Source organism: Engraulis encrasicolus, chromosome 21, assembly GCF_034702125.1.
Source record: "Engraulis encrasicolus isolate BLACKSEA-1 chromosome 21, IST_EnEncr_1.0, whole genome shotgun sequence".
NCBI lineage: Eukaryota > Metazoa > Chordata > Actinopteri > Clupeiformes > Engraulidae > Engraulis > Engraulis encrasicolus.
In genome coordinates this window covers 8,110,671-8,132,663 of record NC_085877.1, presented here as the reverse complement: position 1 = coordinate 8,132,663, position 21,993 = coordinate 8,110,671, and the positions used below count along the sequence as shown (strand labels likewise).

At 42.8% G+C, this 21,993-nt stretch overlaps 1 protein-coding gene across 1 annotated transcript; it reads left to right on the top strand.

Moving 5' to 3' along the window:
• The first annotated feature begins 747 nt into the window (after positions 1–747).
• Positions 748–19,912, top strand: kiaa0232 (KIAA0232 ortholog). Its single transcript, XM_063187476.1, has 8 exons — positions 748–982; positions 3,404–4,025; positions 5,891–6,031; positions 6,473–6,542; positions 6,643–6,730; positions 7,756–11,128; positions 12,061–12,169; positions 17,817–19,912. Exons 2-8 carry the CDS (start codon positions 3,765–3,767, stop codon positions 17,831–17,833), a joined length of 4,059 nt encoding a protein of 1,352 aa, XP_063043546.1. The 5' UTR covers positions 748–982; positions 3,404–3,764; the 3' UTR covers positions 17,834–19,912.
• The last annotated feature ends 2,081 nt before the right edge of the window (positions 19,913–21,993 follow it).

Below are 21,993 nucleotides of genomic sequence, written 5' to 3'. Positions count from 1 at the left end.
TGTCCCCTTCCACGCAGAAATTAGACCATTAAAAGGTCCTAAAAAGAAAGTTGTTTTGGACAGAACATATTTTCAGGATGTGGGCAAATATATAATCAAGGAATTATATCTCTAGGATGTTTAATGTTTATGTAATTAATCAAACAAAAAAGGTGCACTTTTGTCCCGACTGTACCCTAGCTAAAAAACGGTGGGGTACAGTTGAGACATAGCAGAGTACAGTTGAGACACCATTCTAATCAATGGGAGGTAATAGCCATGGGAGCTAATAGCATGGCCGATAGCAAAATACTGTACTCAACTGTACCCGTTAGCATCTTTACATTGGTTTTACATAGTGAAATTAGCACTACAGGCTAGCGTCTAAACTGTCCCCTTCTGGCCAGATCACACATTGATAAAGATATTAAAATGGTTTTAACTGTTATGATGTCAGGAAATATATCTGCTTTTAGAGCACGTATCATGGATTGCAATCATGTAACTTATATCAAGAGGATAACTAATGGTCATTAGATATTCATTTTTGAAGGAACCTGGTGAGGTAAATCTGACCTGTCGAAAACAGCATTTTCCCAATATCTTTGGATCTGCGTTCTGTGCTGGTTTCAAATTTCCCATGATCAAGGAGGATATCGATGCGCATGTCCACAGCAAAAATTAGATCAGAGTTACGTTGTTATCCAGAGATATTTGGTTTGTCTAAACTGTACCCTGTACTCAACTGTACTCAGTCTACCCTAGTCAAGGAAATGAAAACATAGCATAACCATGACATAGCACAACATCTGTATGCGTTGTCTTCTTTGTCCTATTCGACCTAGATATGACATTTTGATTCTCATTTTATGGTTCAACTAGCGGTCGGCGCGCTGCGCCCATGGTATGTGAAACGGACGGATTGCGTCGCTCGATCTCGGAAGGGCAGCGGGAAAGAGGCGACATCAACTATCCCCTTTCACTCCTCTGTGAGTGACTGCAGGTAGGCGATAAAGTAATGTTTATATGTTGTTAGATGTCTGTCGTTGTTGATCTCTATGTGGCTGGACTTGTATTGTCAACTTAAACACGAATGAATGCTTGTTTTTGGCCTTCTGTCAAATGGCTGATGTGAACTAGCATGCTAGCTGTCAGCTGGCTCCGGCCTAGCTAGCATTGCAGCTAACATTTCGCTTTTTCCGCTTGATCGAATGCCGGTTTAGGCCATCGACCACTCCTCCTTGTAGCTAATAACATTTCAAACTTCCCCTGGCCTGTAGAGTTAACCAGCTACATCTTCGCGGGAATTGATATTCTACCGGCATCTGTGTAAAATGTATACACAAAATGTGTACCCGCGTGGCATATCAAATGTTTTACCACGCCTGGACTGTGATAATATTGTTTTCATTGAAACATTTTTTGACAAGTGACATACAGACTGCTTGCTAGCATAGCAGGGATAGCAAACAGCTTTACCGAATTTTAAACTTGACATGTTGGGGCATTTGACTTCTCATATTGAGGGATTACCAGGAAAAGTAACTTGCTTCATTATTACTAAAGTGAGTGGTTTCCTTAGCACTATGTAAGTTGTATATGGGAATAAAAAAGACAAGGACAGGACACAACAACGCTAAGACGCAATACAAATTGACGTTTGATAGTTTGGAGCAGACGAAGTTACACAATGTTCCGGTTTTTCATTCAGATGCAAAGTCAGTAGAATGCACGGTTCCTTTTCGGCTGGCCAAATGTTAAATGCCAAATCCCCCAACACATTTCGCTGGATGAGGTTAAGGCTCTTGAACTAGTCCTAGTTAAGTAGCGCCATGACAGGAGATAACATCAGCCTTCTTCCTAACAATTCTAGAATTAGCGACTTCAGATAGCATAGCACATTTTCTAATAGCTGAATAACTACTAAATTACGAATGTCTTAGAGCCACTAGCAACACTTCAACAATTGAATTCGACAAGTTTCATATTGAATGTCCAATTGGCTGGTCTTTATTCACAAGTTATGTTCCATACCCTTGCTTGTCAACAAGTACAAGTACGTTAACCGACTGGCTGCAAGTTAGCAAATTTACGGACTCTGAAGTGTCTAGTTCTAATGTTGTAATGACTCGTGTTTAGCGGTAATGGTGTGCAAAGTAGTTTACTTTAAAATGTGCAGTAAGCAGTAAAACGATCAGTAAATCAACACTGAGCTGACAGTCGCGATGATGTAAGTCAACTAGGCCATAGAATGTCAAGGAAGGGAGTTATTAGCAAGCATTGACTAGCGTACTTCAATATTAGCCTATGCTTCTTCTTTTATGTCAGCTAGCAAATGAGTGTTATGGCTGACATTTTGTTTCGGCGTAGAACTAATGGGTAAAAAAACAAGACATTGCGCTTTTTGGTAATGTTGACCATTGGAGCAAGGGTACCCAGCGCGATAGATTTGTATGAAGCTAACGTCACTGTCCCGTTGGGTGTAGCTAAGCCGCTAACGCTGGTTGTCTTTTCGAAGAGGCCTAGTTCTGCGTAACAAGCAAATATCTGACACTAACATTTGTCATTTCAGTACAAGAGGTGTGTGTGCATTATAACTGGGAGTATACGGTACGAAGCAAATGCAGGCGGCATAAAAAACCGTTCTGTCGTGTGCTATGTTGCTGGAAACGTACGCTGGTTATTATAACTCAGAGGACAGCTGCAAGACTGATAAATATGACAAGTCTTTCACACAAAATGGGAACTCTTTCCTCTGACAAATTTCGCTAAGTCTGTGTGTTTAAGTTTGGTGTATATACGTGTTTGTATGAATCCACATTCATGTTTGAATAAGTTTCACAAACGGTTAGTAGTACACCGACAAGTGACAGCAAAGCCGCCCTACGCTGCCTTGTAAGGACAACCCTTTCCATGCCTTTATGAGTGACAAGGAGGCCTTGCCAATGAGAGTTGTATACCTTTTGCATCAATCTAGGGTCACTCCTCACCTTAGCCATGAATGCCAACAAGATAAGGTGACTCAAACCAAATATAACTATGTTAAAACTTTTCCTAAATTAAGACAGAGTACTGTCCTCATGTTCAAGTTGTTTGTAGTAAGCCAACACTGAGAGTTATATTGTCTTGCGAGTGGGGTTGTGTCTCCCAGATTACCGGTATTAAAAAGTTGGCTGTCATAAACAATTGCTCATAGCTTTTGTCTTGCATACCGGTTTCTGTTTCTGAACCACTTTTCAGATGAAAAAAGATTGCAGGTTTTAAACACCCAGTGTTACATTTCAATAGCCTATGTGAAGTTAGTAAAGGTTGGATTGGTTAATTTTGAGCAAAAGCCTTAGGCTTGTGGAGACTGTGAAACTGGAATTGTAATTTTGAGTGAAATGATGAAACTGTGTGTGTCTTTGTTTTTGTCTGTGTGTAGGTCGAGGGGGTCTTGAACCCTATGTCACCATGTACTCCTGAATGAGATAGTGAGCTCTGAACTTGGTGACCCTCCTTGTCTTCGCAACTACTGGTAAAAAGAAAACCTCAAAACAAACACCTGTCACACTGACTCCGCAATGGGCACCGAATGACCTATTAAGACAACGGTGGAAGAAGAAGAGTACAGAATCCTGTATGTAGTCCTCCAGCTTAGGCTCCTTTTGGAGTGAAGCATCTGTCTTGCCATCTCCCCCCATATTTTAGTTTTTTTGCACTTCCTGTGAGCAACTGCCCAGTCCCCCCTCGCACCTGTCATCATGCTGCTCCGTATCAGGATGGCCACTACCTAGGCCCCCCCGATGCGTCCCTGGAGCTGCGAGTGTGAGCACTCACCCCTTCCCAGAAGTGTGCTGAGACCCACTCTGCCCCCTGCTCTCCTCGGACCCTCCTCCGCCTCTTCCTCCTCCTCAGAGAAGATGTCTCTGCTGCAGTCCCTGGGGCCCGTGCAGAACTGGCTGGGCCAGGAGTTGGAGAAGTGCGGGATCGATGCCATGGTCTACACCCGTTACGTGCTCAGCCTGCTCCTGCACGATAGCTACGACTATGACCTGCAAGACCAGGTGAGATGCTTACCGTGTTTGTGTGTCTGTGTGGACCTACTGAGTAAGAGACCAATTTCCCAAAAGCTTTAATGCTACTATGACTATGACTTGCAAGAGTTAATATTAGGAAGCTGGTTTCAGTAGTAAACCAGGTTAAGTTAACGTTGTGTGTGTGTGTGTGTGTGTGTGTGTGTGTGCGTGTGTGTCTTGAGCAAGAGATTTTGCAAATGCTTTGTTGCCATTACAGGAAGAAAACCAAAGATTTCCAAAGTGATAACTTTGGGCCTTGCCAAATAGATGTGGTAGTGGTGGTGGTGCAGTCTTGTGGGGATTTCAAAACGTCAAACTAGCAACATTAACTGCATCAAGCAAAACAAGTATTTTCTGCAGACAGTGAAGATATGTATTTGCCTAAACAAAAATTGATAAAGAACGGTTAAACATGGCAGGCGACTGGCTGCACAAGGGTTACAACTGCAGAGGATGATTCTCAGTGTTTGTTGTATATAATCATATAATTGTATAAAAATGTAAAGTAAAACTTTTTGTCTTAATTATGACGGGTCAGCTGAAGAGAACAGTTAATGGGATAGAGGAATGGGGTAGGGTTGGGAAATGACCTTGATCTGGAATCGAACTCAGGTCCCTGGCGTAACAGTACGGGGCTTAGCCAAGGCCTAGAACCCAAGGCATTTAAATTCCTTGGCGTTACCATCTCAGAAGACCTCACCTGGGACAGTCACACACAGCACATTGTAAAAAAAAAGCCAGCAACGTCTGTACCACCTCAGACGATTGAGAAAGTTTGGGATGAGACCCAAGATCCTGAGGTCGTTTTACAGAGGCACCATTGAGAGCATTCTGACGGGGACCATTATTGCATGGTATGGGAACTGCTCTCAAGCCAACAGGAGAGCTCTTCAGAGGGTTGTGCGTACAGCTCAGAACATATGCGCTGTGACTTACCCTCCATACTGGAGCTATTCGAGGGAAGGAGCATCAGGAAGGCAAAAAAAATCTTGGCTGATCCTAGTCACCCCAACCATGAACTGTTTTCTATATTACCATCTGGGAAACGGTACAGAAGCCTGAAATCTCACACTACCAGACTCCAAAGTAGTTTCTTCCACCAAGCAGTTAGATTACTGAATTCATGCTGAAGACAAGGCACTTTCTTTGCACTTTTTTCCACCCCCCCCTCCCTCTTTTTTTATTTTTCTTTTTTTCTTTTTGAGGACGCAAAAAAACAACAATTTTTACTCTTTATAGGCTTCAAACCTATAATAAGACGTAATAAACTAATCTTGAATATTGAATCTTGAATCTTGAACCCTTTCTGACATGACATCAAGTGTAGACTTACTGATTTCCCAATATGAATAACAGTGTTCAGGGGAAAGTGTTTGCAGTGCGTCTGAGATATTTTGCTTGGAAGGCAAATTACTCTATGACCAGACAGGCATTCATTTTTATTGACCGATGCCAATGCTAGGAGACTGACGGCATCAATGAGATAGAGAGGGCGTGTTGGAACTGATAAGCTTTTGATAAATAAGAAAAAAAAGGATGATCTTAACTTCCGTTCATTTTGAAGACGTTAAAATGTGTGGTTGTTACTACATTTTGTACTCGTTAATGGGTTTTTCAAATTTCTAGTTCTAACAAATTTACATAAATAGCCTTGAAAAGGTTACTTTTGAAGGCTTTTTATATTTGTTAGAACTAGAAATTTGAAAACTCCATTAACGAGTACGAAATGTAGTAACAACCACACACTTTAACTGCCAACTGGCTGCCAACATTCAATGAGTCAAATGTGAAATTAAATCTCTGCTAGCATGTTCATATTTAACACTTAACTTCCCTTTTTGAATGTCTTTCAGGAGAACGACATCTTTTTGGGTTGGGAAAAGGGAGCAGGAAAGAAGTGGCCCAGGACTCGCAGGAAGGGGGGCTCAGATGTTAGTCTGGAAGAGATGAAGAAACAAGCAGCTGTGCAGTGCTTGCGTTCTGCATCTGATGAAGTAAGATAATCATTTTCAACAGAAGTCATTAATTCTAGGCTGTAGTTCTGCAATATACTGTATTTTTAATGTCGGTTGTATGGGATGAAATATATGACTTAAAAGGTAACAGAACTTTTTGTTCATATTTTGATCTAATGTCTAATGTTTGCAGCAATCGAGAGATTGTTTGGTAGCACTTTCCAAAACTAATGCCTTGGCATAAGCTGTGCTGTACAATCAAACTGTAATTGACCTTACAACCCAGGCATTTTATGCTTGCCAATGGAGCTGAAAGTTAACTAAACCGATGCCATATTTAAGACGGTGCTACCAGATTGAAAACAATTATTTGAATTGAGAGACATGAGAACCGATGATATCATAGAAGTATTATGCCTCTGGCCAATCACTTACTGAGACAGAGTTAATGTTTTCTTATTTTTCTTCCTGATTATATAGACATCTGGAATTGAGAATCTTGTTGAGGAACTCTGCTCCAGACTGAAGGAACTGCAAAATAAACAGAAAGGTTTAATTTTTTTTTAATCATTTAGATTCATAATACATTTTGAAATAAGTAACTTGTAATTTGTCATTTACATACATTTCACTCTCCTTCTGTCTTGAAGAACGAGGGAGACAAACGAGCAAAAAATCTGAAGGACTTCGTTCTCCAGAGCTGGCTGTATCACCATCCTTGAAAGACCAACTGGAAATGTAGGTCACCAACTTACGGTGCTTACACACCGCAAGCGTGAGACGTCCACTTAACGTGTCCGGTATCAGTCCGAAACGATTAGATTAGAATACATGAAAACCGATCATGCCTTGCACACAGGAACGCGGTGTAAGCGCGGCGCATGTCCGGCCCCGCGAGCGGCAGACCGGACATGTCTGCGATGCGCCTTGAAAATAGAACTTAAAGCCGGGCATACACTGTGCGATATTTTCACTCGTGTCGTGTGTCTTAAGCTTCTGCTCACACTGCACGATGGAATTTCACTGTTTAAAAGTTCACAACTCACGACTCACGTCCTCACACTACACGAGCCGACAGTCGGATGCGAGCGAAATGCTTCCACCGTACAACGCGACAGGCATGTTTCCCCGGTCTGCAGAGGAGGGAACATGCGCACCTGAGGTGGAGATGAGGTCGTGCTCAACAGCAAATTGCACGGCCCTATTCATTTGTGCATGTGAAGTGTCAAATCGGGTCGTAGCACTGCTTTAACTGTACGATTTACGCACGAGCCACGACCAGAATTTCAAACAGTCTTGATTTTCTTGCGACCCTGCGATTGCACGATCGTGAGGCAAAATCGCTTGTCGTTACCCCATGTACACTGCACGATGCGAGACTCACGATTCTGCGATTGAGCAAGAAATCGGCCCCACTCTCAAAAAGTCGTGCGAGTGCCAAATCGGGGCAAAAGTCGCACATTGTAAGCCCAGCTTAAGTCTAGTTTCCTGCGCGGACGTCCGCGTTCAATGAGCGGCTTCCATTGAAAATGAATGGCTGCTGCCCACGGATAGAACGCTGACTGTGCAGTTTGAAAAGGCAGCCTGCGAACCTCTTGGACTTGCAATGCTCCGGACACGTTAAGCAAACGCAAATATCTCGGTGTGTATCCACCGTTACAAAATATGCATTGACAAGCCTTGTCGCACTGTTAAATTCACACACTACAAACTTCCATATCACAGTCCATTACTATAATAGTATCTCTTTTCCTTTTTGCCAGGTACAATGAAGCCTTCCCACCCCTGTCAGAGAAATCTGTTTGTCTTCAGGAGATCATGACCGTTTGGAACAAGGACAAATCCTGCACATCATTCTCAGCCGCCCCAAACACCAGCGCCGAGACCTCAGCTGCTAAAGATTGTGTCAGTGACAGTGAGGTCTCCAAGTATGAAACCACCAAGATCAACAGTACAGGCACCAGTACAGTCACGACATCTGTAATCAGCGAAAGGATTCCGCAAAAACGCAACAAGAAAGAGAAGGAGAACAGACAGCATGGGATATCTTCTTTATTGGGAGACGAGCGAGTCTATCAAGGCAAGAAGCAAGGCCGGAGCAGGTCAGAGGGGACGTACCGCCCCCGATCCTGCTCCTCTGGCTCCAGCGAGGCCGGGTCCAGCTCCAGCAGTAACCAGGGTGACCACGTGAGACGATCCACCAGCAAGACCACACAGATGAGGCACAAGTCCCGTGAGAGAGGCACAACCCGAGGCAAGAAACTCCGTAGCCAAGGGCAGGTGAAACTGTCCTTCAAGGCGCTTGAGAAAGAGGAGCGCCGAAGCGCAGTGGGAGGTCCCGCCAAACAACAGCTACCAGTCTGCAGCGCAAAAAAGGGAAAGAGGTCTCTTAAAGAAACCCGAAAAGAGCCTTGTGGGGTTGAGCTTCACGACGGAAGGAGCAAGAAAGAGTTTGTAGAAGAACCACTATGGTACACAGAACCCCTAACAGAATACTTTGTTCCTTTAAGCTGCAGGAGGAGCAAGCTGGAAACGACGTACAGGAACAACCCAGACTCTCCTACAAGTGGAGACAAAGTGGAGATGGACAGGCTGGCGGAGCAGATGCAAGGGATTTGTTTTGCGAGTGATGGTTTCCAAAGGGCTTACCTGGCCGCGGGGACATTTGTCGACGGGCACTTTGTCGAATTGCCAGGGGAGGGCACTGAGGAGCTTGTTGACTTCAACAGGACCTCGTACAGCCTTCAATACGAGGAGAGTAGTAGAGAAGATTTAGATGACGAGCATCTGTCCGAATTCACTGACTTCTATGAAGTCGATATTTATCCATCCATGTTGGATCCTGGTGCCTCAGACTCTGTCCAAGAGAGTCGAATCCTGAGTATGATTCGCCAAAAAAACAATGAACAAAGAGAGTCTGAGGGAGAATGTTTAGTGCTAGACGGCCCTCCACTGCATGGGAAAAGTGCAATAAATACAGAGTCACTGGTGGGAGCCACGGGGACTGAGGGGGGGTTTCTTTGGGAAGATTTTGAGAGTATCGCCCATGTCTGTGAATGTTACTCGTCGTCCAGTTCGGGCGACGTGGACCGAGAGAGCTTTGTGGGCGACTCCCCTCCTCACCAGCTCTCCCCATCATTTGATAATACAATGTTTAGTATGTGTGACGTGTCCGAGGATTCCCATGCTGCGGAGGTCGCTGGTGGCGATGGGCCACACCTGAGCACCAGCTGCTTCTCGCTTTTCGAGTTGCAGTGCGACAGCCCCACTTGTTGTTTTCCATGCGACCCCATCACCGGCTGTCGGCTTGAGACAACAAACGAAGCCGGTCTAGATAGCTCTGGTGTAGATCCGCACGGTAACGGCGGCAAGAAGCAGTCTCGCTTGCTCATTTGGACCAAAAATAGTGCCTTTGACGGAACTGAATACTGTTCTAACCTTTCGACGAGGACTTGCAGCCCTTGGTCTCACTCGGAGGAGACTCGTTCAGACAATGAGCAAATAAGCGGTCCGGCCGAGGAGCTGCCTGTGATCACCGGCGATGAGATGACGTCAGTGATCCCGTACATCCCAGCCACATATCTGGAGGAGGATCTTCTTGACTTCCTGAAGGACGCTGCAGAGGTACCACAAGAACAGGCGACGCCTACAGTTTCAAAAACCAACGTATCCAAACTGGAATCGATTTGCGGTATACCATTAGAGACAGAAGAGGGCGAGCAGTACAACACTGGCATATTTGATGATGCAAATCAACAGAACAAAGACTACACCTCAGGGATTAATAAGGACATTTGGACGGCTATCGGCGATCCGACACAGGCCGAGGAGAAACCTCCGTATGAGGGGCTGCTGCTGGAGGATTTAAAGGACTACCACTGTGGCTGCAATGAAGTTAAGCTGAGCGGCACTGCACACCCACAGGCCTCGCAAAAAAAGGCAGTGCAGTGTTCAGTCTATCACTTGTGGGAGGAGGGCGACGCCGGTCAAGAATTGGCCAAAAATAAGCTGTCCAAGGTGGAAAGTGGCGACTACATGACCCCGTTAAAGCCCTGGGACACGCTCCCAGACAAAGACAGCACATCTTTTATCCTTGGGGGGGTGTACGGGGAACTCAGGTCTTTCGGAGGCGGCGATCACGACTGGGCTGCCATTCCATCCGGTAACGCCCAGGGCCTGCTGCAGTGTGCTGCTGCTGCCGCGGCCTCTGACGTGGTGACCATTGCAGGCACTGACGTGTTCATGAACACAGGAGCCTGTTTTGCTCCTGGTAGCAAGCCCATCTGGAGGCCGCTGGTCTCTTTTGGGCAGAGCGACCACCAAGGGGTGAAGAGAGACGGACTGACCAAGGGTTTCTCATTTATCTTCCATGAAGATTTAATAGGGACGTGCTCGGGCCTGTACGGGGATGAGCCAGACCAGGACTACTCGTTCTCGACGTTTGGCCTGAGCAGTCCTTTCTCACAAGTGCTCCGTGTGGAGTGTTGCTTTGAGCCCAATGACATGACCTCACTGAGTCCGGGGTTCAAGCCCAAGTCCATTCTCTGCTCGGACTCGGAGAGCAGCAGCAGCATCTTCTCCTCTCGGCTGTATGGCATCAACCAGACTCAGTACCGTGCCATACGCATATCCCCGAGAACTCACTTCCGACCAATCTCCACCTCCGAGCTCTCCCCGGGCGTGGCGAGCGAGTCTGACGTGGAGTCCGAGAAAGAGGAGAGCAGTCTTCCCGCTCTGGTCCAGGCCAATGTGTTCGAAGACCCGCAGGCCGACCTCAAACCCCTGGAGGAGGACGCCGAGTGCGAGGGACCGTATTACGGCAAGTCAGAACTAGAGTCTGGGAAATATTTGCCCAGGTTAAAAAAGTCCGGCATGGAGAAGAGCGCTCAGACCTCGTTGGACTCGCAGGAGGGCTCTTCTGGCGCGCTCTTGTCGGTGCCGGAGCAGAACTATGCTGCCGACTGTCAGCTCCTGGCGGCGGCGGCGGCAGCAGTGGAGTCCATGTCGGTGGAGATGACAGCAGAGCAGTTGTCCTCCAGTGACGAGGCTCAACGGGAGGAGCCCAGCAGAACAGGGGAGGCACTCGCGCTTCCACATCAGCAGGGGACAATGGTTCACCTTGACAGATTGCATGAGGTGAGTGTTACTAATTTATTTACTTTCTCTATGGCATTCTCAGAATTTCACTTTTTGAATTGTAAAGGAACTGAAAGTATTAACTTCACTTGTGGCTACAATGTTCTGTAATGTTTCTCATTTTGTTAAGGAAACTGAGATGTTCCAAAGGTCTTGCACTTCATGCATATTCTAAAATGTGAGTGAAGTCAATCCTGGCTGTAATAAATGAGGAGTGCCTTTCTGCAAATGATCTTCTTAACACACTTTTTTTCTCCACCAAGTTGACGCCAGCATTCTTCAGTCTTATTTTACTGTTTGCATTCTAGGCTAAAAGGTGAACAGGTAACTTGTGTGGCGCAGTAGTCATAGCCATGTCTGAAATTTGCATTAGCACACTGAAGACGACTGCTGCCATGCAACATTAGTGGGCAACTTACGTATATGGGTTTGAGCAGCTTGAGTGCTGAGTGTGCTTCATTTTAAAATAATTGTCAAACAAGCTAGAACTGGGGTCAAGTGATGTCAATGTTACTAACCTAAGCAAATTGCACTGATGTACAAGTCTCTTCAATCCATAGACTCACAATAGAGTAGACATTGTTTTTGAACAGAATGGATAAGATTATATATAAGTGAAGTTAATATATTAAGTTACAGGAGAAAAGCTGGTATAGGACTAACATATTTACCATTGTGCATCTTTTTTCATGATTCGTCTATGAATGGGTGTTTGTGAAGTTAGCAGTTGTTAGGAAATAAATGTTTAGTTCTTTCATGGTGAAGCATTGCTGCACTAGCTGCTCAAGACTATGGGGGAGGTCTTCATTTATTAAATTATTTAAAACATTGAACAGCCACAACTACTGCAAAGGAGGCAAACCCAGGCTTTTCGAGGGCGTTATTGTTGTTGTTCTGCTGAAATAATTGCCCTTTTTGTACTTTTCCCACAGTTATCTATTTTGGATGACAAGGATGATGAGAGGGCTGACTCTCAAGACAGTGACTGCTACTGGCAGAGTTCTCTTATATCCCCTGTCTTCTCTGTGTCACAGTGCACAGGTAAGTCCATATCCTCTGTCAATGGCATGCTGAATGCGACTTCCTTCAGCCTCTCCATCACACAAATGTCTTTACACAGCATGGCCACAAAAAAGTCACCACCAAAAAAGGAAACGCGCTCTTATATGTTGTTGGACCGACTTAACCCATTGACGCCTAAGACACCTGCAAAAAAGGGTGCTGAATGCCTGAGCCCTTTTTAAGAAAAACTGCCCTCAACCTATAAAAACCTAAATATCTCAGCCTTTGAAGCACATAAAAACACGCTATAAGTTGCATTTAAACGCTAAGACTCTCATCTTTCATTAGCATGTGTTCATTCATCTCAAACAAGCAGAGATTTTCAATAAAGTTGTCTCAAATATCATGAGCCTGAATGTTGCGTAATGCAACTCCAGGTGCCAAGGCCAATGTTGCGCAATGCAACATCCAGCATCAATGGGTTAAGCTGTGTCCCATTACTACCACTTCCACTCGTTTTGACCCCTAACACGCGTTCCCGTGAAAGTGTAGGGTGTCCCGTTGATTAGGGAGGCAAGTGAAAGTGCAAAAAAGACACTTAAAATTCCACTTCGACCGAGTGGGGGTAGGACCACCCCTAACGACCGAGTGAAAGAACACATTACCCAGAATGCTATGCGAACCCCACCGGCAAAGCAAAAAAAAACAAAAAAAACTTGGTGTCCTAGCAGAGGGAACAGCGAACTCACTACTTGGAAATAGATGGCCACTATTTGAATATTATTCAAAAATCTAAAATAAAACATAAAAATAGTCTATAAAGACAAAATAAACCCGCCTTACTGGAAAAAAATATCAAGTTTAGTTCGCTGGTTGGCCTACATTAGTGTTCGCTAGTTAACTTTGCACAATTAGCGGTAGCTAAGCTTAACGGTTGCTATGGACAGTTAAGCAGGGTAGCTTACTTTGGAAAAGTTTGCTTCTGCCAAGCTATTAGAAGCATTTAACATGAAATGACTCCCAAAGTTGCGGATTAAAGTCCACATTGTGAGCAAGAAAAATTCGACTTCTCTTTATTGTCGAGGGAATGACTAGCTTTTGAATTTCTCTCCAAACGAGTTGAAGTTCAAGTGGAAGTGGAAGTAATGGGACGCAGCTCTAAGCTTTGGTTACAACACGCATCGGGTGTTGTATTGTTTCAATAAACTTCTACAATGGCTGGATTTATTGCCTTCCAATGTTGCATTAAGTTTTCACCAAGATCTTGTATTGATGGTGATTGTCTGAACACTGTTAAGCCCTCTCCAGCACCTCCCAAAGATTCTCACTGAGGTTGAGGTCTGTGTAAAAAATATGTATTGTGCATCCTGAACCCAATGCAACACCAAATGTGCACTGTAATCAAAGCTAAAAGCTGTCCAACACAACAAATTAGCATGTGTGACCTTTTTATTGCAGCATTTTTTTGCCAGGCTGTGTATTATATTGTATTGTACAATATTTCCAAAGCGACCCTAGGATGTTGTCCTAGGTATCTATTACTAATTGTCTTATTCTAAAATTGAACATGGCAAAATAAATGCCATGAAAGGGAGGCATGCCAGTACACTCAAATAGAAATGGCTATTAAAATACATGGGTCGCATCAAAGCAGCATCACAAGTCATACTGGACTGGGAAAAAAAAAGGTTTTAATATACATTATTCAGTTTCATTGTCATTTCAAATGGATTTGTGTTTATTTTTTAATTTAAAAAATTTGGATGAAAGTTAAATACGATGTGAAAAGGCTATGCGATACAATCATTATGCTAACTATTGATTGCTTTTTGCAATTTTTTTTTTTCTTCAAAAATTGCTCGAGACAGCAATTGCTTATGTAACGGATGCCAGCTAACAGAGTTCAGTGGTAGCATGTTAGTAAACCTCCCTCTTGAAGCCTCATACAAGATGTGATGCTGAACTATCGGCCTACACCTTTTAAATGATACTGTCCCATTTTTGGGAATAAGCTTATTTTACACCTCTCTTGAGTAAATGATTGATTTTTACCTTTCTCCTGTACTTTCAACCATTCTCTGAGTATAGGGTGATTTATGCCTCGAGACCAACTTCCCTGCGTCGTAATGCAGTGAGCCACGCAGTTAACGGAGTGAAGACACACACTCCCCCCCCATATATTACGCAGGTTCTCTGGGGGCACCTCCCCAAAATTGTGAAGGGCGGGTTAAGCTCTGTTTAGAGCCTCAACGCAGTGAATATTGATTTATACGGCGTGACGTTTTCCACGTGCAAGTCAATTTGTTCATTTAGGCAAGCCGATTTAGCATGTAAGTTGACGAGACATTCGGTTTGTTTTCACCCATAAAGGGGCGTAACGCACATTTAGGAGCAAAGTACCGGTATGGCGGTTCATGCCTATAGCTCCATTCTAGCTGCGCTATCCGTTTCACAACGGTAGGGACAGCGAGATGATTGTTCAAATCTTCCTTCAATACAAGGAGTAAACTAGACGATGCAGACAGCAACGGAGGGACAGAAGCAGGAGACGCTGTGATTGGTCCTCTCGACCAGCCTGCTCTGTCCTCGAGAACAAACTACTTCCTTGTTCTAACCTTCATCGGGCTACGGACTGTGTGAGCTCTTCATTAAATAAGTTGCCCGTACTTTGTCGTTTCAGTTATTTACACGAACCAAAGACAACACGTGCGCTTGCAAGTAAGTTACGACGCTGAAGTTATATTTGGGCAGTTGAACAGTGTTTCCGAGGAAACATTCCGCTTCATGCGACCTGTCCTCGTCAAATGCACCTAACATAAAGATTTAATGTTTCATTTTCATTGTCATCGAGTCTGTGTAGCTACAAAATGGAGCTTGTGAGCGAGGAGCAAGCAGGGGAGCAGAGCGGTAGAAATATGGTTAGAGCGCCGAGCGGTTATGAATTGAAAGGCCAGAGCGATGACTTCCCTCCGCTCCAGTTCGCTCCGATGCGCTCACAAATTAAAATGTTGGATTATACAATTTGTAAAATAACATTTATTTGATTATGTGTGCTGTTTTAGACGTGTTTTTGAATTGAAAACGAGTTGCAGGCCAACAGTTTTTAATCCTTCAAAAATATGAAGCCACTATACAGCCAGCCACTGACCCCGGCACTTTCGCGTCACGTGTGCCCCGCGAGGCAAGGTCTGAAGACGGAGTTTGTGAAGTACTTCGAAAAGCAAGGTGATATGTCGTATAAATGCAAAATTCAGGTCAAAAAGCTAGAGGAAGATGTTGAGCAGTGAGCACGATGAAGAATATTAGCGACATAGTCGCCGTGAGTAAAGACTCTTTATTTTTCAAAATGTGAGGACATTAATGTGACTTATGCAATTCTTTTGAAAGAATCAATAAACACAATTAAAAAAAAAAAAAAGACTATTTTAACCTGGGCATGAGAAAGCACGACGAGATGCTGCACAAACACCAGGTGGATGGAACAAAACGTGAGCATTCCTCTTTTGTCAGTTAGATTAAGCTTTTTGGGGACAGCATTTCTCCAAAAACCTTTTGTCTTCTCAATAATCCAACAATTTCCCTTAGACTATTTCTTTGGAGTTTGATTATTTAATTAAACAGAACACGTTGACAGTAGGCTGCCGTCGGATTTTCCAACTGCTTTCACTCTTTTCCAGTACCTGCACTACTGTTATCAATTATGAATTATTTACTAATATTTTCGTTCAAAACGTTGTCAATGAGATGGCCGTTCCTGCGCGATATGGGCCAGTCCATGCAAACGAAAGCATAAATATTTATCATGAGTCTTCAGGTGCGTGCAAACTGTGTATGAACGCATGGCCGAAAATACACAAAGATTTTTTTAAAATGTAGGGGTTGCGCCCTGTATGGTCCTTGCAATATCCCTCTGGAACATACAGAAGCCTGTTGCCATGAAGTGCTTTGAGAGGCTTATCAAGATGCATATCACATCATCTATTCCTGCTGCACTTGACCCACTTCAGTTCGCCTATAGGTCAAACAGATCAACTGATGACGCCATTGCCCTTGCACTAAACACCGCTCTTACCCATCTTGATCACAGTAACACCTATGTGAGGTTGCTCTTTATCGACTACAGCTCTGCCTTCAACACAATTATTCCATCCAAACTAGTGTTAAAGGATTTATCCGGAGTTGGAACAAGTTTGCCTGATTTTTGCATGTTTGGGATGAAATACAGTCACTCTAGAGCAAAATCAAGGCAAAAGGATGCGTTTTGAGAAAGTTTGATAATATCACGTTAGCCTCGTTAGCCATATCAGCTATGCAATATGAAAGATGCGGGCATCGTTTTTCGGCGGTTACACACATTTCAAAAACACAACATTTTAAAGTCTTGCACAGCTCAAAACAACGTCACACGTACCTCATAATATGTTGAGGGTATCCACACATAAACCGAAGTGTCCAAAGCCCTTCATGTATTCTTGAAAGGTCTGCAGAATGTGTTTTGTGAAGCTACTACCTTGACTATTCAACTATTTGACACTGAAGTCCACCAAGTAGATTGCCGAGTGCGTCGCACCATCAGCTGTGATTATTTCCATAGCGAGTAACCACAGCTGATGGTGCGACGCACTCGGTGGACTTTAGTGTCAAATAATTGTCTTGACCGTAATTAAGATATTCTCAAGGTAGTAGCTTCACAAAACACATTCTGCAGACCTTTCAAGAATACATGAAGGGCTTTGGACACTTCGGTTTATGTGTGGATACCCTCAACATATTATGAGGTACGTGTGACGTTGTTTTGAGCTGTGCAAGACTTTAAAATGTTGTGTTTTTGAAATGTGTGTAACCGCCGAAAAACGATGCCCGCATCTTTCATATTGCATAGCTGATATGGCTAACGAGGCTAACGTGATATTATCAAACTTTCTCAAAACGCATCCTTTTGCCTTGATTTTGCTCTAGAGTGACTGTATTTCATCCCAAACATGCAAAATCAGGCAAACTTGTTCCAACTCCGGATAAATCCTTTAAAGTTGCAATCTCTAAACCTTAATCCTTCACTCTGCAGCTGGATTCTAAACTTTCTCACCGATAGGCCTCAAGCAGTGCGACTGGGCAAGTTCACCTCCTCCACACTCTGCCTCAGCACCGGCGCGCCCCAGGAATGTGTGCTCAGCCCCCTACTCTATTCCCTTTTCATACGGAAACGGATAGCGCAGCTAGAATGGAGCTATAAATCAATATTCACTGCGTTGACTCACTACTTTGAGGCTCTAAACGGAGCATAACCCGCCCTTATGGCAGTGCAAAATTTACCTCTAAGCTAGCAGTTAATATTGAGTCCTATGAGACCAGTTAGCCGCCAGCTGGTCTCATAGGACTCAATGTTAATTGCTAGCTTGGAGGTAAAAAAAAAAGGCAGGACGTACAGGAGAAAGGTAAAACTCAATCATTTAACTCAAGGAGAGGTGTAAAATAAGCTTATTTCCAAAAATGGGACAGTATCACTTTAAGCCCAGTGGTATCGTACCTGTGCCTCCTATGCAGAACTGAAGCATTGTGTTGACTTGGCAGGTGGCGAGTTCAAGCCCTGAGTGGTGGACTTTGCTGGATGGCCTGGGTTACACTTGCAGGAATGCTGTGTTCAGTATGATGGATTGACCTTTTTTGTTTGTCTTGTGTTTCTCAGGTAGCGGCACAATGTGACATCCTCAACTTCAGTCTGGAACAGTGGCAGAGTGAAAACAAGACTGAAAACTCTAATATCTCCACATCATAAGTTTCCCTTTCTTCCCCACTCACACAACTTCACTGATCTTGTGTGTTTACCGGTATACAAAAAAGAAAAGAAACTTGGTAGAAAAAAAAGGAATTTGTAAGATATATCTTTTGATGGAGTTGTATGGGGCATTCATTTTTCATTGTTTGTTCATAGTTCCTCTAAACGAATTAGTCCTCATTGACCAGGAAGTCAAAGCATTTACACAGACAGTCTCACGTGACCTCATACATATTTTCTTTCCCACGGTCTGTTATGATTTTGAAAATAGCTGTTAAATCATTTTTAACGTTTTGTGCATGTTCCTTCGACACTTGACGTAGTCTCCGAAAGGAAAATAAAACACTCAAAAACAAAAAGACAAAAACATAAAAGAAGAAAAAAGAGAGAAAAAATATTTTGTCCCTAGTTTTCAGAACTTTTATTTTGCTCTGTTGAGGATTTGAGGAGATTTTTTTGAGCGGATGAGTAATTCTTTTGAATGGAGACTTGCTTTTGATTTTAAGTCGGCGCCCCTTGCTGCTCTGACCACAGGGAGTTAGTGTGCACCTTTCCTCATGTCCTTCTTTACAACAAATATGAGAAGTTTTATTTTTGTGATTGCTTTTTTGTTTCTCTTACATGCAATATATGCTCTAAAAAGTCACTGGAAACAAAAAGATAAAAAAAAATAAAAAAAAAAATCCTAACTTTGAGTTACATAATGTGACACTAAATAAGATTTTTCCCTCTAAAATTGGTGCTTTTTTTTTTTTTTTTTTTTTTAAAGGTTTTTCGTTTTTAATTAATAGAAGACTAAAAAAAGAGTCTAATGAGAATTACTGTGCAGACCATACTCCAAAGTAGATTTAGCTTTCAAGACCTTGACATGATTCCTGATTTTGAGATATTAATTAAATAGTCAATTTATTTTAAATTCCCCACCTCTTAACGCTTCCAGATTTAAGAATATACACACCCACGTGCTACAAAGTTGAGAAAATAAATAAGATAAAATAAAGTTGCTTATTTGCCCATTTTGTGTAACTTCTATGGTTATGTGGCTGTGGCTACAGTTTGTCCATACCCATTTTGTAAATTATTTATTGTCTCGAGAGGTCTCAAAGGTTTGTTGACCTATGCAAAAGTCATCATATGTAGCACATATGCAAGGTGAGGTTTTTTTAGTTAAAAGACTTGGGCCTTCGGTGGGTTACATGCTTGGGATGTTGGTCATGTCACTGCATGTAGCATAGGCGTTTGAAACTTTCCTTCCTTACCCCCCTCTTCATCCGTGTGCACCTAGACTGCTTTTTCTGCTTCTCCAATACAGCATCATTTTTTAATTGTGTGCTGCTGCTGCGGAAATTTGAGTAGTTTGCTGAGCAGTGCATGACATGATGCTACCTGATGTGCCCGTGCAACAGTTACCTTTTTTGTGTGTTTCTGTTTGTTCATAAAAGTAGATAAAGTTCCAGTGTAGTGCAAAAAAACCACAACAAATCATAACGGAAAAAAACCTTTTTTTCTTAAATAGAGAAGGCTTCCATCAACTATGCAAGTTAAGTTCCTCCGATGGCTTCATCAGAAATTCAGCATGTAGCTCTTGTTATATTTTACATCCCTGTCTCGTTTGGAACTTTTGTTTACCAAATGTACAATCCAAATATTGTGTGTGTGTGTGTGTGTGTGTGTGTGTGTGTGTATACACACATGTATGGCACAATTTGACCTTTTGTATTGCTCTTAAAACTCAATTCATGTGGGCCTTGTGACTGTCTAAGTTTTACATTTTTTTAAATCCTGAGCATAATTGGCCAAGAAACCCTTAACTTGCATAGCTGATGAAAGATTCCCTGTGATGAAAAGTACAATTGCATACAGAAATATTATATAATCAATCCGTTCCATAAGATGGGGCGGGTTCTCAGGAGTGGGTAAAAAAAAGCTCAGAAAAGACTGTTTGCTGCACGTCAACAGGTACAGAAAACAAAAAATAAACAAAAAAATGTTTTTAAATGTTTAAACATTGTTTTCTTTTTTCCATACAATAGGCTTGCAGAATGTGATTGAAGTACATCAGGTTACAGTGTTTCCCACAGAAATTTTGGAAACTATGGGGGCAGCCGGGGTTTATTTTGTCCAGGGGGGAGGGTTTCTCACACGGGCCTTTTTTTGGGGGGGGGGGGGGGGGGGGGGGGGGGGGGGTGGGGGGTGTATTCTTGCAGCGTAAATGCAAAACGGCAAAACAATGACTACAGTATGACATTGGCGCATGGAGAAACTGTAGGCCTGGGCCTATATTTCAGCCATTTATATTTTGAGAAATAAGGCTACATAAGATTTTACCCATGACTTGTATAATAGTAGTACATTGTCATTGTCAAAAAATGCAATACAGTGAATAATTTCTGTTTACAACACAGTTTCATTCGTCCCTCATGCAGGGGTCTGGGAAACAATAATAAAACAAAATAGGAGCAGAGATAAGAATTTAAGAGCACTGTGAAATTGTTAACGCATAGACAAAAAGGCTCTTAGAGGGTAGGCTATGCCTTTTCCCCCACACATATCTGTAGGCGTACACATTCTACATGAGGGGTGCTGGTCACAGGGCCAGTTTTTTCCAAATTCCTCCCATTAAAAGGGCTGAACAACATATTACACATTTATGTCTATATTCACATTCATTACACATTAATTTCTATATGCAGCCCGATGTCTCCTCTGCTGTGTCAATGAAGGTCTGTCGCCAAACTCATTACAACTGTAAAACAAAGCCTAGGGAGTGTTAGTAAACTCATCCCAACTGTCCCTTCTCTGAAGGTTTTTTATATTGCTCCCAAACCCAAGTAAACTACAACAACTTGACTAGGCTTTTGATCCCTGTCTTTCAAGCACTTGTGGTTCTCTCTATAGCAGGGATGCCCAACCTTTTGTTAACCAAGATCTACTTTTGAAGTTGATGGTCTGCCGTGATCTACCAAGTCAAATTCAAGGATGTCAGTATGAAAATTTAAGACCACCATTTATTAATCACCATTATTATGAACAAAATGTTTTCAGTAGGCTACTATGGCCGTATCTTTTCAGTGTGTTTTTAAAGTGTGTTGAATAGCCTATCTTTACAAAGCAATGCAGCACTGATAGTATGCAGAGATAATTTCAGTCATACACAAGTCATAAACAACTGAAACAATTTCAAAATGATAAACATTTGGTATATAAAAGGCACATAGGCCCTATTTCTAAAATATGATGAAGCATTATCATGCCTTCAGTGGTATAGGCTACAAATTAAAAAGGGCTCAGAAATTCACCATTTGTTATGGGTAAATAGTAGGCTACTATGAGAGAGAGAGAGAGAGAGAGAGAGAGAGAGAGAGAGAGAGAGAGAGAGAGAGAGAGAGAGAGAGAGAGAGAGAGCAATGAGAGAACTCATTGGATTGGTTAACACCCCTGTTAAGTGTGACTTCTTCTATGAAGGTTTTTTTTTCAGCTCTCTGGGACAGTAGCACAGCAAAGGCTTTCTATTGTGAGTTTGGCCAATCGTTTTGTCCACAACTGAAGCAAGAAACAGCACAAATTGAAGTGAATTCCATACATGTCAACAACTAACATTTCCCTTACACGCGGCACGCGATGTAAACGCAGTTAGCGATGATGCATGCGACTAGCGATTTGGACGAAGATCCTCGCATATCGGCGTGTCGCATCGTTGCGCACATGTTCTGTTACTCACCCGATGTTACGTGCACACATGAATCAACTGTAATACCCTTACGGTCACTTCCTAATGCTTTCCCCTCATTCTGTGTTACCGTGGGACCGTGGTTTTAACAAAAACGGATATCGTTTAAAAAAAAAAAAAGTTAAAAAAAAAAAAAAATTTTTTTTTTTTTACATTTTCGTAAACTATGGCGGCCAAATTTAAACTATGGCGGGCCGCCATAGTTTCCTCAATATATGGGAAACACTGGGTTAAATTTCAAAATATCTGCATCAGCAAGTACCAATGTACTAGTTACTTTTTTGTTTTTGTTTCATACAGTTATACAAACACAGTATAACCGTTTCAGGAACAAGTTCTATATGCTACAATGTGACA